The 15,661-nt window shown below is 47.3% G+C and overlaps 1 protein-coding gene across 3 annotated transcripts in view; it reads right to left on the reverse strand.

Annotated features, from left to right (window-relative positions):
• Positions 1–6,604: 6,604 nt before the first annotated feature.
• LOC102456631 (TRPM8 channel-associated factor 2) overlaps positions 6,605–15,661 on the reverse strand; it is a 28,831-nt gene continuing 19,774 nt past the window's right edge. For 2 of the 3 annotated variants that reach the window (XM_075900314.2, XM_075900311.2), the window contains one exon: positions 6,607–13,024. In XM_075900314.2, the coding sequence (XP_075756429.2) occupies positions 12,770–13,024 (255 nt within the window). In that variant the 3' untranslated portion in view covers positions 6,607–12,769. Of the gene's footprint in view, positions 13,025–15,661 lie in introns of all 3 variants that reach the window. The other variant, XM_075900332.2, reaches the window with a different exon arrangement.

Consider the following 15,661-nt stretch of genomic DNA (forward strand, 5'->3'; position numbering starts at 1 on the left):
CAGTTTTCTGTTATAAGTATTTCTGGAAAAAGCACGTCTACATTGGGAGGATGCTTTTCCGGAAAAGCACTTTTTCCAGAAAAGCGTCCGTGGCCAATGTCGACGCGCTTTTCCGGAAAAGAGCCCCGATCGTCATTTTTGTGATCAGGGCTTTTTTGCGGAAAAGACTACTGTGCTGTCTACACTGGCCCTTTTCCGGAATAGTTTTTCCGGAAAAGGACTTTTGCCCAAACGGGAGCAGCATAGTTTTTCTGGAAAAACACTGACAATTTTACAGTAGATTGTCATTGCTTTTCCGGAAAAGCAAGTGGCCAGTGTAGACAGCTGGCAAGTTATTCTGGAAAAGCAGCTGCTTTTCTGGAATAAGTGGCCCAGTGTAGACACAGCCTGTCTGTAGAATACTAATTACTGCTGCTGATGGGTGAGAAGGAAAAGCTCAGCTTGACTCTCAGATCCTAAGCTGAGTTTGTGAGGCAGTTGTTTTACCTGTAAATCAAGCAAGCACCTTTTCTCTGGATTCACCAAGGGTCAATAAAGATGGGGCTGTTTGACACAGTTACTTTTCACAGTAGGGCTGCTCTTCAAAGGGAGGCTTTGTTTTCCTGACATTTCCCCCCTTCCTTGAATTTTTGCTCTAGTAACGCCTGAAAGAATACATGTGGGGCAGTAGATTAATATTCTCACTGGGTGATCAGAGGACCCTTGGCATGTCCTTGGACACAGAAGGTCCCAATTTCTCCTAAAGTGCCTATGAAGTACACACCAGCCACAGTGGTCATTCAGTTCCCAGGGAATTTGGACAGCACCTTCTCTACACTGTGCTGACTAGCCCAGTACCAGGCCTATCCACCAATGGACAGTCCCCTACCTCCCTTTACATCATCATGACCATCCATGCAGTACACACCTACAGAGGCCATGAGACAATTCCACAGCATGATAAAGATAACCTCAAGTAAGCTTTGCCATGGTCAAAGACCAATTACATTGATTTGTCACCCACTGTGCCCACTGAGTTGCAGAAAAACAATTATAATTAAATATTAGTAAAATCTACATCCTTGCAAACCACAGCTTGTAACCCACCTTCCCCAGGTTGTTGTGTTTACATATCAGTGTTTACATTGAACATTGAGCTACTCACGGGGGGTATGTCTACACTACCCCGCTAGTTCGAACTAGCGGGGTAATGTATGCATACCGCACTTGCTAATGAAGCCCGGGATTTGAATTTCCCGGGCTTCATTAGCATAAGCGGGGAGCCGCCATTTTTAAATCCCCGCTGCTTCGAACCCCGTGTAGCGCGGCTACACGGGGCTCGAACTAGGTAGTTCGGACTAGGGTCCTATTCCGAACTACCGTTACTCCTCGTGAAACGAGGAGTAACGGTAGTTCGGAATAGGCACCCTAGTCCGAACTACCTAGTTCGAGCCCCGTGTAGCCGCGCTACACGGGGTTCGAAGCAGCGGGGATTTAAAAATGGCGGCTCCCCGCTTATGCTAATGAAGCCCGGGAAATTCAAATCCCGGGCTTCATTAGCAAGTGCGGTATGCATACATTACCCTCCTAGTTCGAACTAGGAGGGTAGTGTAGACATACCCTGAGACAAAAGCTTTCAGGTGTCTTTGGGATCCTGGGGCTTGGTTCTTCTCTCTCAGACACCAGTGGAGTCACTGGGGTTTACAAAATGTGTATTGGGTGGGAGAAAAGTGTCAGTCCCCTAAAGAAGAAATGCACTGTATGTAACACAGCAGGGTTAGACAGCAACCACCCTTTTGTAATGTTCTGGGTTCACGTACACATGCCCACATAACCAATTTGATCTGACCACCGTCCTCCCAGCTCTGTGTGCAGTTGGACATCTGGGTGTGTAGCATCCCCTGTCCTGCTGGCATTGTTCTGCAGCCAGGTCCTCTGAGCCACCTCTTCTGCTATATGCCATGGGGCAAGTCCCCTGATTTTCCCAGCATGAATGGGTAGAAACATAGTTAGGCAGCATGGCCAAAGGACATGGGTGGGCAAACAGGTGGGATGATAGAAGAGCTTTTCTATGGATGCAAATGGAGTCACATTACGGCGCTAAAGTAGATCCCAGTTACAGAAGCTCCATTTGCAGTTTCACAGTTATGGTGGAGTTGAGTTTGCCATTTACAGAAGGGTTCTGACCACTTTGTTGAGCATGGAAAACACATCATATTCTCCCCAAAATTACAGCATTTACTTTGAGTACAGCATTTACTTTGAGTACAGGAAGGGAAGCTCACCAATAGTGCCCACAATTCACTGTATGAAGTCATGTGGTGGAGTGACAACTTATTATCTTATATGATGGGACATGGCATGGGAAGAGAAGGGGGACAGGGAAGCGCATGGATCTGAAAGGAACCCAAACAAGCCCATAGCCAGCGCTTGTGTGTGCACACTTACATATGTGCCCAGAGAGTGGAGCTGTGATGGGGACAACCCTTGTACTCCCAGCCAACTTCCATGTGACAAAGCATCAGGACGGGGAGGGAATGGACCAGACTGATCTTTTGCCCCTGGATTCTGGCTTGGGGAGGGGATTCTGATGGCAGGATCTCCCTTTTCACCTGGAGAGAGAGGTGGAGGCAGTAGGCTCTACTGCTGAATGCCCAAAGGGGAGGGACTGGCAACAAAAGGTAGATTTGCATCAATAGAGTGATTTAGGGTCAGCGTGTCTCTGGTGTTGAGTAGTACTATAGTAAAGTAGGCAGGCCTAATGAAATCAATGGAGGCCTTTTGGCTAAGCGGTCCCCCAATGTCAATTAGGGAGCAGAGCCTGGCACTCAGAAATATTCCACCCCATGGCAAAAAATACCACCATGACTTTGCTGTCAAAGCAGCTGAAAGGAAGGACAGAAGGCTCAGGAGACTGGGCATTAGGTCACCTCTCACTTTAGAATTTGAGAAATTCATGTGTTTTAAAGACACATGCAGGCACTCAGTAATGGTCATTTATTTTTTAAAGAGAGAGATGGGGCTGGAAATAGTACAGTGATGGAGACAAGTATGTAGCCACAGAGCTTAGATTCCGATAGCTTTTCATCTCTAGGACATGGGTTCAAATCCACCCCAGTTTAGCAGTAAGGGAATGGCATTGCCATCTGACACTTGTCCTTTGTGACCTCTGTGAAATAAAAAGTTGGTCTAAATCCATTTCATAGTGGGACAAGGGTGCAAAGCACCATAACATACATCACAGGTGGTCTCTTGTTGGCAGCTTCATCAGCACAGAGACTGAATGTGCCATTGAGCCTGACCTCCCAGCTCACTCCTAGATTTAGTCCTTTGAGAAAAATGTGCTTGGAGCACAGTACTAAAAACAGCAGGTAGATTGTAGCTGTTCTAATGGACAGGGCTCTAACCTTCAGAGATGTGGGTTCTGTTCCTGACTCTGCTAGTGACCTTATCCTTAGCTTTTTGTGCTTGTTTCCCCTCCCACCGTTGTCCTGTCTTTTCAGATTTTAAATCCTTTTAAATATTTCTAACAGCATGTTTGTATAGCACTTGCCACAAGGATCTTAATCTCAGCTGGACCTTCTAGTTGTGAGTGTACCAATAAAAGTGCCTGTTTTGTATCAGTTCTGTGACTAAATAAAGGATTTCAGTTTGGCAGCATTGGTGAGCACTGAATTATTTATTACTATTCAAAAGATCAAGGTGACCTCAATTGCATTGCATAAGGCATGCTCTGTGCGGAAGGGAAAACCAAAGGAAAGATGAACCATAACAAAAAAGACCAGTAAATCTCCTGTTAATGCTCCATACAAATCCTTCTTCATCTGTTTGCTTGCTTAGATCAAATTGCAGGAACTGCTGCTCTTTGCTTCCTTAAAAGCAGAACAGCCAGAAAACAAAGCCAGGAAGGGCAGAGCCGATAAACATCCCACGTTGCATGGTCAAGCCTATGTTTGCCAGAAGCTGGGAATGGGTGACACGTGATGATTCCCTGTTCTGTTCATTCCCTCTGGGGCACCTGGCATTGGGAGACAGGATACTGGGTATGATGGACCTTTGGTCTGACCCAGTGTTTGTTATTGCAGCTGGGCAATCTGACCCAGTATGGCTGTTCTTATGTTTGTAGGTCATTTCCCACGAAGGAGAAAAGTTCGAAACATTCTGTTTTGGAAGACCCAGAATGGAGGTTTTCATACACAGCTGGCCAGCTCTTTAGGTGCCAAGTCAGTCGGGGCAGCCAGCCCACCTCCAGATGAGCAGCCCAAGGAGCCTTTAGCAGCTAGCCACTCAGGGAGCCCCAAGAGTCAGCCTTCGGCCCACAAAGCCCAGGCTTGGCACCAGCTTGCTTTGGGGGTTGCTGGAGAGATTGAGAGATCAGGTTCCCCAGTGGCCTGCCAGGCAGCTTACCAAGAACGTAAGAAGATGGGAAGCCAGGGGGCCCTGGCTTTGACGCAGCCCACAAAGCAGGCTGCCAAGTGGCTGGAGAGCTTGAGAGTGTGGGTAGCAGAGAAGCCAGAGTCCATAGAGCTGGGGAGTCTGGAAGCCCAGATTTATCAGGTGACAGGGAGGCAGACGAGCAGGTAGACCAACTGGCAGGAACCAGGTAGTGTGTCCAATGGAAATCTGCCCACTTTCATCATGAGTTTCATTTAAATAAGCATGTGCAAACCCACCGAATGTTTCAATTTCAACAGATTGGCATTTCCTGACACAGAGTTTGGTCAGCAAGTTTCCAGCCTGATTAATTAACCTTTTAGAGGGGAACAAAGAGCCACATTCTCTCTCATTGTGTGGGTTACATCAAGAGGGGGCCTTTACAGAGGGGGACTCCAGAAGGGAATCCCAGCGGGGTTATAGGAGAGGTGGTCCCAGGGAGGGAGAGGGAATAGGGGGCAAGACAATGTAAGATGGGTGTAGGCTGACCTTCTGGTGATGGTAATCAATTATTTAAATATGTTAATTACATTAATTGTATGTTTATTTGATAATGTTAAATGATATTTCTAGGCTGTTTGTGAAAAACAAAATGGAGTCTGTATACCAGGTGACCTCAGGTCAGGGAGAGGCTCTCCTCCTTAGAGTGATAAACAAGAACTGGCATAGACCAGAATTTCCGGCCTTTTTCATATTTACCTCAGAACTGGTCCCCACTGAAGGGTCATGTGGTAAACATCACCTCAGGGGTTTCCCACCCTGAAGGTTTTATAAGCCAAGACACAGCCCACGGGGGGTGCTGTCCATCTGAGTGGCACTGTTTGCGCAGGTCGTCAGCTCTCTCTCTCCTGAGATCACCAAGGGATCTGATCCAGCTGCAAACCAGGCGGAGGAATAGAAGAGGCACCCGTCCACTGTCTTCCATCTACACGAGTGCCATCTGCCAGCCGTCCTCTTCAAGGTTCCTGTACCACCGGCAAGGGACTGCCCAGCGTTCCTCCCAGAGGGCTCTCAATCAGTCCAAAAGTTGCAGGTCGTGGGCAACACACTCTCTGGCTCAGCCACTCCAGTCCAGAAGAGTAAAGTGACCATTTGTATTTGGGGTAAAACTTACCAATTATTTTCACGCAGTCCAGTTGGGACATTAGGGTTTTACTGTTCACGTCCACAGTTTTGTTAAAGGTTATTCGTCTGCATCGGGTTACTCCCCTGCTTTTCCCTTGATATTGTATAATATCCCTAATACTGTTTCTTTTTGTTTTCACCTTTAATTGGAGTCCGTTTTCCTTTATCTGCCTAATTCACAGGTGATAGACCCTGAGGGAGGGGGCAGAGCTGTTTTCTTTTGACTGGGGTTACACTATCAGATTATTTTTGAGTTTTATCCAGGCCCCAGGGGTAACATGGGACAGCTGCCCCACACTGGAACATAGGTGGCTAAAACAGCCCGTAGAGAGGGCTGTGGCTGGGGGGCAATCAGGACGAGGCAGATGACAGCCAATCAGAGCCAAGCTAGGCCCTATAAAAAATGCTGCAGGGCCAAGGGAACTTAAATCTCTCTCCAGGGCTGGAGAGAGATGGACTTGCTGCCTAAAGGACCTTAGGTACCACAGACAGAGCAGTGCTGGGAGAGGCAAGCAAGCCAGCAGGGTTCCAGAGAGTTTAGCACCCAGGCTCCGGCTCTGACACAGGGACCCAAGAGCTGCTGGGGGTTGCAGAGATGTAGCTAGCGAAAGAAATAGGCAGCAGGCTCCACCCCCTCGGCCAGCGAGAATAGACAATTCTGACTGCTGTTTGCCCCTGAGAGGAGGGGCGAGATGAAGGACAGCAGAAGGTCACTGAGGGTGTGTCTAGACTACCTAGTTTTGTCGACAAAAGTGGACTTTTGTCAACAAAACTATACCAGCGTCTACACTACTGCTGAGTTCTGTCGACATAACGTCGACAGAACTCAGCAGTTTTGTCGATGCTGGTAAACCTCATTTTACGAGGCATAACACCTTCTGTCGACAGAATTCTGTCGACAGAAAGTGTTATTGCCTGTAACGTTGCGTCCAGACTACGGAGTTCTGTCGACAAAGCAGCTTGCTTTGTCGACAGAACTCAATGTGTCTGGACGCTCTTTGTCGACGGAAGTTTTGTCGACAGTATCTGTCGACAAAACTTCCGTCGACAAAACGCGGTAGTCTAGACGTACCCTGAGATGAGTGGTTGGCTTAAGTGAATTAGGTCTCCCAGGAGGGGAGGAATGTATATGTGGGCACCGCCCTACAGCAGTATTCAGAAGAAAGGGGTTCTGTGGTCTGGGAGGGACGTGGGCCCCAAGTGACGGTGATCTTGAAAGGGACAGGTAATAATGGGCGTGACGCTGCCAGAGGAGGGCACTCTGGTCCATATCTCCCTTCAGGGGTGGTGGGTATAAGAGGAAAGGGGAGGCACTACCTTCCCTGCATCTTAGTGCTCTATCTGTTACCCCTTCCTATCCCTGATATGACCATTCCTACAGGCTCCCACAGCAGGCTGTTCTAACCTGGTGAGTCTTCCCTCAGAGTGGATTTATAACTGAAAAGCGAAAAGGCTTCCAGCTTGCCAGATCTATTAGCATAACAATGAAGCTGTGAAAGAGACACTAAATGATAATTAGGCCATTTAACAGGCATGTGCCCCCCTGGAGGTGTATATACTATCAGTTTCTGAATGTACTGACAAAAACAGTTGTGCAGTCCTGCATTATTGCAATATTTCTATCGGACCTCACTTTAAATATTTCACTAGTTTGTTGCTGAAAATTATAAAAAGCACATTTCTAGATGTTTAGATGCACACTTTGAATATTCAGTGTTAGCCTTAAATGCTTGGCTCTTCAGACATACAGCTTTTTAAATAAATTCTTCAAAAGACCGCCCATATAACAAATACACATTTTAATTTTAATTACTATAGTCCAAAAACTTGCTTCCAAAGTCTTCCTGTCCTTTCTGTCCATCCCTGCTCTCCTTCCACCCCCATGTTGAAGAAAGCCCTTAAAAGGGACAACATCCCTTTTCTTCCAGATAGCTGGACAAATAAGTTTTCCTTTCTTTTTACTTAGACTCATAGACTTTAAAGTCAGAAGGGACCATTTTGATCATTTAGTCTGACCCCCTGCACAATGCAGGCCACAGAATCTTACCCACGCGCTGCTAGAATAATCCTCTCACCTATATCTCAGATATTGAAGTCCTTGAAACGATGATTCAAAGACAGCAAGATGCAGAGAATCCTCCCGCTAGTGACCCGTACCCCATGCTACAGAGGAAGGCGAAAAACCTCCAGGGCCTCTGCCAATCTACCCTGGAGGAAAATTCCTTCCCGACCCCAAATATGGTGATCAGCTGAACCCTGAGAATGTGGGCAAGACTCACGAGCCAGACACCCAGAAAAAAGTTCTCTATAGCAACTCCTATCTTCCCACCATTGGCCTATTTACCACTGATAGTGAAAGGTTAATTAATTGCCAAGATCATGTTACCTCATCAAACCATCCCCTTCATAAACCCATCTAGCTTTATCTTGAAGCCAGACAGGTCTTTTGCCCCCATTACTTCCCTTGGAAGGCTGTTTCAGAACTTCACTCCTCTGATGGTTAGAAACCTTCATCTGATTTCGAGTCTAAACTTCCTAATAGCCAGCTTATATCCATTTGTTCTTGTGTCCACATTGGTACAATACTTGATTATTTGATTAACTAATTTTAAGAAAAGCCTCCACCAAAATCAATAGCTTAGTAACATATAAAAGCCTTTGTTATGCCTAAAATCTTTGGAAACATATTTAACATAAAATTTCATAAACATGTCTAATGTTGTGGAGATTGCACAAAGTAAATTAGTGTTCCCTTGACTGCCACACTGTGCTGACCATCAGCTGAGACGGCACAGCACAGTGGCCATTTTTATTTTAATGAAGCGGGGGATATTTAAATCCCTGCTTCATTGACTGTAGGGTAGTCTAATTTACATGCCTCTGTCGGCAGAGGCATGTAGTCTAGACATACCCTTTCTGTTTATCCTGAGTGCAATAAAAACACCATCCAATAACACATACACAAAAAGCAATGACTAACTTTCTGATGGGAGAGGTTGAATTTAATAAGGCAATAGAAAAGAACGGGGGACAACTCCTGAAAAGTTAAAACATCAGCAATCTGTATTTAACTACAGTACCCAGATGGTAAAGGGATAAGAATTAAGGATGGGTGGCAGGCATCTCCTTGCTCAACATGCTGGCTTCTGCAAATATGTTTTTTATTGACTTATTCTCCCCATTGAATATATAGCGAGCTGGGGTGTCTAAGTCAGAGTTGTGAATTCTGCTGGACAGCATGGCATTTAAGTCCATCTTGTGATTCTGGTCCACAGTAAAATATCAGAGTTAGATGGGGTCTAGCACAGGGGAATCAGGGTATGTCTATTCCAAAATAACAGGAGTGCGGGAGTGCCGAGTTCTCATGGAACCCTTACTTTTGCTTCCCAGTTGGGAAACACTGCTCCAGAGTGTCCACAGGGGGCAGCTGTACCAACAAGGGAGTGGCCCTCAGGGCTGGAGCTCCACCATATTGCCTGACAGCACACTGGGTAAGTAGCTCCCCTGCCCCAAATCCTTTCTTTGCCTCTCTCGGGCCTTGGCTGCAGCACTTGAGGGGAGGAGAAAAGATGCCCCTAACAGCCAGGAAGGGAACTGGGGGGAGAGAAAAGGCCTGTACCTGATAGGACATCCCCCCCCCATCAGCCTCTCCCCAACACTCACTCTTTCACACACACACCCTCAGCCTCCTTCACACACACACACCACATTCCCAAGGCCTTGCCCTAAGTCCTGCACCCTCCACACCGCCAGCCCCCTGCCCTGAAGGACTTGGGAAATGGTTAATGGATGTATAAATTATTCAAATATCTGATGATTGGTATAATAATTTAATCTGCAAACTCTTTCATCTACTAAACCTTAAATTTGAGGATCCTTTTCTATGGTTCTTGCCAGAAGTTCAAGGACTGGAGTAATCAACTGGAAAAATGGAGGAATTTTGCCTTCTTATTTTAGATTCACCTGAATGAGCAGAATCTGAGGCTATGGATACCTGAGGTTTATGGTACAGAGCTTAGAACTATAATTAAAGCAGCAGTTCATTCAATGATATCAAATGCTTTACAATCACTAAGGAGGAAAGCCTTGCTTAGGTGCAATTTGTTTCTAGCCAAAAATTGCCAGGAAAGAATCTAATAAGAGTTCTAATGTTGTTGGTCTCAAAGATTTTTTTGTTTTACATGCCCTGGTGTTGAAGAATTAGTGTGCCTATATATTTTGTCATCAGTCAGCAAGCGTACTGGCTAGATTCTGATTTATACTATGGAAGTAAAATCAACCTTGATTTGCCAGTATCAAGAGGTACTGTTTGTTTTGGTAGCAAGGGAATAGGTACCAAGAACAGACACTAGCAAGTAATCTTTCAACAAAGTCAAGCTGACTGTACGAATGAAGCCAGTAAATCTATATTTAATTTGAACAGCTCATAAGTGAACGTATTGGTTTGCAGAGTTTATTGGAAGGGTAAGGTCTTTAGTCACTGGCTTTATTTAGTCTGAAGTTAATGGAGCCTCTAGCTCAATTTTATTTTGTCCATTTCAATTCCTTAAAGGGCTATTCTCAGCAGGAATGCAGTCTTCTTCTGGACAGCACATTATTTGGTTTGATCCTACTCCCTAACGTAGTGTTTCATAGTAGCTATAAAATGTTTGTTTATTATTTGAGACTGGCTGCTACCCCAACATTTTCTTGTTTTGTTGCTGCAATTACTGATTAGGCTTCCTGCTTTCCTGACAAAGGCCCAATCCTGCACTTGGGAGTGCTCAGCAAAGCATCTTTGAACTTCAGTGTTCAACTCCCTGATATGCCAGTATTACTCAGAATTATCCCCCACTTTGTAGTATAGCATATTTTGGTTAAAAAACTGATCTCTCTCTTTGGGTAGAATGATATCGGTCAGTTTAAATTTGGATTTCATCCAAGTAAGTCTCCAAACACTTCAAGTCAGACCCTCAGTTGGCATAATTTGTCATAGCCCTATTGAAATGAACAGTTACACTGATTCATATCAGCTAAAATGTGGCTCTGTTCTATTTTGAATTTTCAAGCTCATTTTGGTGAGGAAAAATAAATAATCCCATCTTAAGCAAGAAAGTCCTATAATACAACTGGCAGAATTGTGAGCAATTTGTTTATATCCATTCATTTTTTGTTTTCTGCTTATTAACTCACAAAGAGTGAAATGTATCCCTTTATGTAGAGTCAGCACAAAAATCTAAACACCATTTAAATTGCATTTTGAGTCTTAAAAACAAGGTCAAAGTATGATTTCAGTGGCTGAATTCTTGCATGGAGAACGAGGGGTAATGGTCTACTGGAAGAACACTTCATATCAGTCTGGAAGAAAAAGAATAGAAAGTAACTTTGGAACATGACACAGAAATCTAAGCCAACGCATTGCCAAGAAGATATCCCAGAAAAATCAGGAATTCATCCAAGTCAGAAGAAAAATGAAAATCAGCAAGGCACAGTGGAAAGGAGTTATGAGTATCTGGGATTTCAGATAAGGGCCACTGTAAAAACATATGCGATTTTCTGACTGCGTGTGGAATCTTACTCAGTATTAGAGAAATACAGTCTTAAAAAGAACTAAGAACAATGAAATGTATACTGAAGGTCTATTGCTACTTACATTAAAAACAATACACTAGAAATCAATATTGTCTTTGCCATTGTTAGCATTAAGGATATGAATCTCTTTTGTGTAATCCTTGAACCCCATGATTACTCCACCCATCAGCATGGTGAGACACGTTATGCAGCAAGTAAGCACAGTAAGAATTAAATTCACTCCTAGGTAGAGGGTTGGCACAAAGCCTGTGCTCTAAGTCCTCAAACTAGGGTTTATGTGGACGTTAAGTGTCATTTAGATGTTTGCAGACACAGGGGGAACTTTACACAGTGAGAGTAACAAACTATAGAATTCAGGGCATAGCAAGAATATGTCCCACCATTCAGTAAAGGACAAAGGTTGTGGGTATAAAATCAGAATCAGTCAGTGTGCTGGCATGATCATGGAAACGTTTGGGTGGAAGGGACCTTGAGATGTCATCTTGACCACCCCACTGCACAGAGGCAGCAGAAGCTACCTAGACCAGCAGTTCCCAACCATTGGGCTGTAGACCGCTGCCTGCTGGGCCATGGCAGCTGCGGAAACTCAAGCCAGCTGTTCGCAGCAGCTCCTCTCTAGCAGCCATGGTGGCTGAGGCATGGCAAGAGGAAGCGGAATAGGAGGTGCCTTCCTCTCTCCTCCATGCTTGGGGACGGAGGGAGTGTGAAAGAAGAGGGAGCATGTGCACTGCCAACAGCCCCTCCCCCTGCCCGCTTTTGCCGTCGGTAGCACTACGCCTGAGGTGGCGGCAGGAGGAAGAGGCACCTCCCTCCTCCTTGGAAATGGCAGTCAGTCAGGGCTCCGTGTTCCGCCCGTGTGACCACTTTTGCTGGTGGCAGCAGGAGGAGGCAGGGGAGGAGGCGCCTCTCTCCTTCCTCCCCCCTCTGTAATGGCAGCCCAGTTGGGGCTCCATGCTCCCCGCCCTCTACCCATGGGGGCACAAGACGCACTTGGAGAAGGGAAGGATCACACAAGAGGCAGGAGTGCGTGCGCTGCCAATAGCCACTTCCCCTTTTTACATGGCAGTAACAGCCACACTCCTTAGGGTGGGCAGCCTCGCTCTGGAGAGTGTTGGGGTGGGGAGCCAAATAGGTGTTGGGTGAGGGCATAGTGGGGTCACAGGGCAAGAGGGGTCAGAGGTTAAAGGGTCAAAGGGCATGGGGTGTAGGGGTGCGGGTCAAAGGGTGTTAGGCACTGGGGAACAAGGGGCTGGATTGGGGCTAGGTGATCAGGTAATGTTGATTTGCATATTCATTATTTGCATAATGAATATGTAAATATGCAAATAAAATGTTACCAGTCTGCCAAAGATTTGTGAATGGATTTGCCGGTCCCTGGCATAAAAAAGGTTGGGAACCATTGATCTAAACTAATGCAAATTGTGGTAGATCTTTAAAAAATGTAAGAGGCTGTTGGATTCATTTTAGAGACTACAGGCAGCCCCCGACTTGCGATGCGATCAATTCCTGGGGAAGCGTCGCAAGTCAGGGGCATCATAACTTGAACCCTCGTTGACAATGCGGGCTGAGGACATAAGTCGGCTTACAAAAATGGTCGTAAGTGCGGGGCGTCGCAAGTTAGTCCGTTGTAATGCAAAGGTTTCCTGTACGTGCCCCGATTTTATTTCTTCTCACGTCTATACAGCTTCATTGGACTCTCCTCCCAGTTCGGTAGAGAAGCCAGTTCCAAGGAGACTTCTTCCTTGATAGGCCATCCCCAGGCCAGAAAGAAAGGAGCCAGATTCTTTTTCACCTGACGAGAGAACTTCTCTGCCCACAGGTTCATCTTGGCAGAGTTGTCCTGGGGAATATTGGGCATTGCCTGGTATTCAGAGAAGAGGAGGATGAATGGTTCCCAGCCAAAGCCCTCTTGCAGCTGAGAAGCAAGAAGGAAGAGGGTTAAAAATATCATAGTGGTCCCAGACTGTAACATGAGACATTGTACTTGATCCCAAAATGCAATCAGCAATATTAATGAACACCTCATGAATATGAAGAAGGAACTCTTTGCTGATCTAAATGGAACCTCTGTGATTATGTGTGCTTCTCACGTCACAGGCATGAATTATTCCACCATGGCAGAAGCTTTCATTTAAAAATGGTACCTGCAGATACTTTAGGCAAGAGAAAAACTTATAAGGGTGACAAATCTTCAGGGCATACAACAATGTGCTCTGGACAGGAAGAAACATCCTCCGTCCAAGCTGCGGTGGAAGCAGCAGTGACCTGGCTTCCTAGCCCTAGAAATCTATTGCAGCCTTCTGGGCCCACTGCTAATACGTACAATGGAAGGTGATTTGCACAAGGGAAGGAGAGGACTGTCAGAGGGAGGTAGTACAAAGGCTGGGTGTAGGGGGATAGCGGATGGAAGAGAGAGGAAAGGAAGGCAGAATTAGATGGGGAATACCTTGGCATGGAATGGGAATTTGGGGGCTTGTTTTCAAAAATAAAAATGATTGAGTATTTAACACAAAGAAAAGGGTGATCAGGCATGGGCTGGGTAAATGATCAAGATTAGGTTAAATTAGAAGTGACAGTAGGGATGTAAGTGACTAGTCACCTATCCGATAAGCATAAGCTTATCAGACAGTGGAGTAGTGACTCGACCAGTCACTCCTCCCCCCCCCCCCACTTGCTGCCTCTATCAGAGAGAGGCAGCAAGGGGTGGGAGAAGTAGGCGCGGGTGACGGGGAAGTGGGCTTAAAAGCCAGTTCCCCTCCTCCACTGTCTCTGTGGGGACAGGAGAGGCAGAGGCACAGCAGGGAAAGGTGCGAGAGGGGACTGAAGCAGTCCCCACTCATGTTGGTTCCCACTGTGGGGCTTCAGCCTTTGAAATGCAGCAAGAGCCCCCTGGGGCTTTTGTTATATTTCAAAAGCAAAAGCGCCGCAGGGAGCATGGGGCAAACAGGGACTGCTTCAGTCTCCTCTCGTGCTGTTTCCTGGCTGTGTCTTTCTCTCCCCTGCCCCCCACAGCAGCAGGGTGGGGGAACAGGAGCCCAGTGCTGGGGGGAGCTAGCTTAAAAGCCCCAGCACCGTCTCCAGGGTGCTGTCTTCCCTCTCCCCCACTGCCTCTATCAGAGGCACCAGGGGGCAGAAATAAGGGAGGCTGCTGTGAAGCAGCCCCTGTCCATTGGGGTCACAGTGGGGAGCTCTCCCCCCCCCCCCCCACGGGCAGGGGCTGCTGCCGCCAAGCAACTCCTGTTCCTGTCAGCCAGGGCTGTCTGCCGTGAACCGAGGCCGCTGCACTCAGCAAGAGTCGGGACCGAGCAGTCCTGGCTCGCGCTGGTCCGGGATGCTGCGCCTCTGGATTTTAAACGTAGGAAGAGCCCGGCAGCTCTTACTACATTTAAAATGCAGAGCCACAGCGCGGGTGGCTCCCAGAACCGACACGATCCGTGATAAATTGTATTGACTATACGATTAGCTTGGTAACCGCAATTTCACATCCTTGGGTGATAGCAGGGATCATACAGAAAGCATGTCATATCCTCTCCTAAACAGACCCTGCCCAGGTAAAGGAAAAGAGACTGATAGGTCTTTGGGGCCCATACGTGTCTTCTCATATATGTGTAAGGCACCTCCTGGGCACTATATAAATAAACGGCAATAAATGATGGGGGAGGGGGTGTTACACCATCCTCTGTAGCATCTGGGGAGGCCCAGGTCAGAGACAGGGCACCACACATGAGGGACCTCAGCTCTGATCAGCATGACAAGTCGTAGGTTTTCAGATGAGGGCTATGCATGAGCCCTGACTCCGACGACTCCTCACAAAGGCAAGGAACCTCAACAAATGAGAGCCTCAGGACAGGGATGATGGATTCTTCCTAAAATTGGGTAGAGGGGTCCAGGAGGCCCCACCCCTTCCATGGTCTGCCACTGCCTCCCCCTCCCCCCAAGGCCCTGCCCCTCTGGACAAGCTGGAAACTGACCCACACCAGGAAGCCTGGGTTCCCTTCTATGTGCTTGGGGGAGCAAAGCAGTCCCTGGCCTGTGTCCCCATACCCAGGACCCCCCACCCCCAGAGCACATGGAGGATCTGCTGCTCCTCAGAGCTGCTCACTTGGCGCTCACACTTATTAAAGTTGCCAACTTTCTAATCACACAAAAGCAAACACCCTCGTCCCGCCCTTCCCTGAGACTCTACCCCTGCCCCAGCTGGACCCCACACTTGCTCCATCCCCCCTCCCACCATGGCTTGGTCCCCCCACCCTCACTCACTTTCACAGGGCTGGGGCAGGAGCTTGGGGGGCAGGGTCCAGCTGGAGTTGCAGGCTCTGGGGTTGGGCCAAGCATGAGGGGTTACGGGTGCAGGCAGGGACTTCAGGATTGGGGTCTGGTCCTAGCAGCACTTACTGTGGCTCCCTGGAAGTGGCCGTCCGGCCCCTGTGGCCCCTAGACACACAGACAACCACAGAGGGAGTGTTCACGCACCGCCCTTGCGCCCACACTTCCTATTGGTCACAGTTCCTGGCCAATGGGAGCTGTGGAGCTGGAGGGGGGTCCTTGGAAC

The sequence above is a fragment of the Pelodiscus sinensis genome, chromosome 1, assembly GCF_052426305.1.
Source record: "Pelodiscus sinensis isolate ZL-2025 chromosome 1, ASM5242630v1, whole genome shotgun sequence".
NCBI classification, from domain to species: domain Eukaryota; kingdom Metazoa; phylum Chordata; order Testudines; family Trionychidae; genus Pelodiscus; species Pelodiscus sinensis.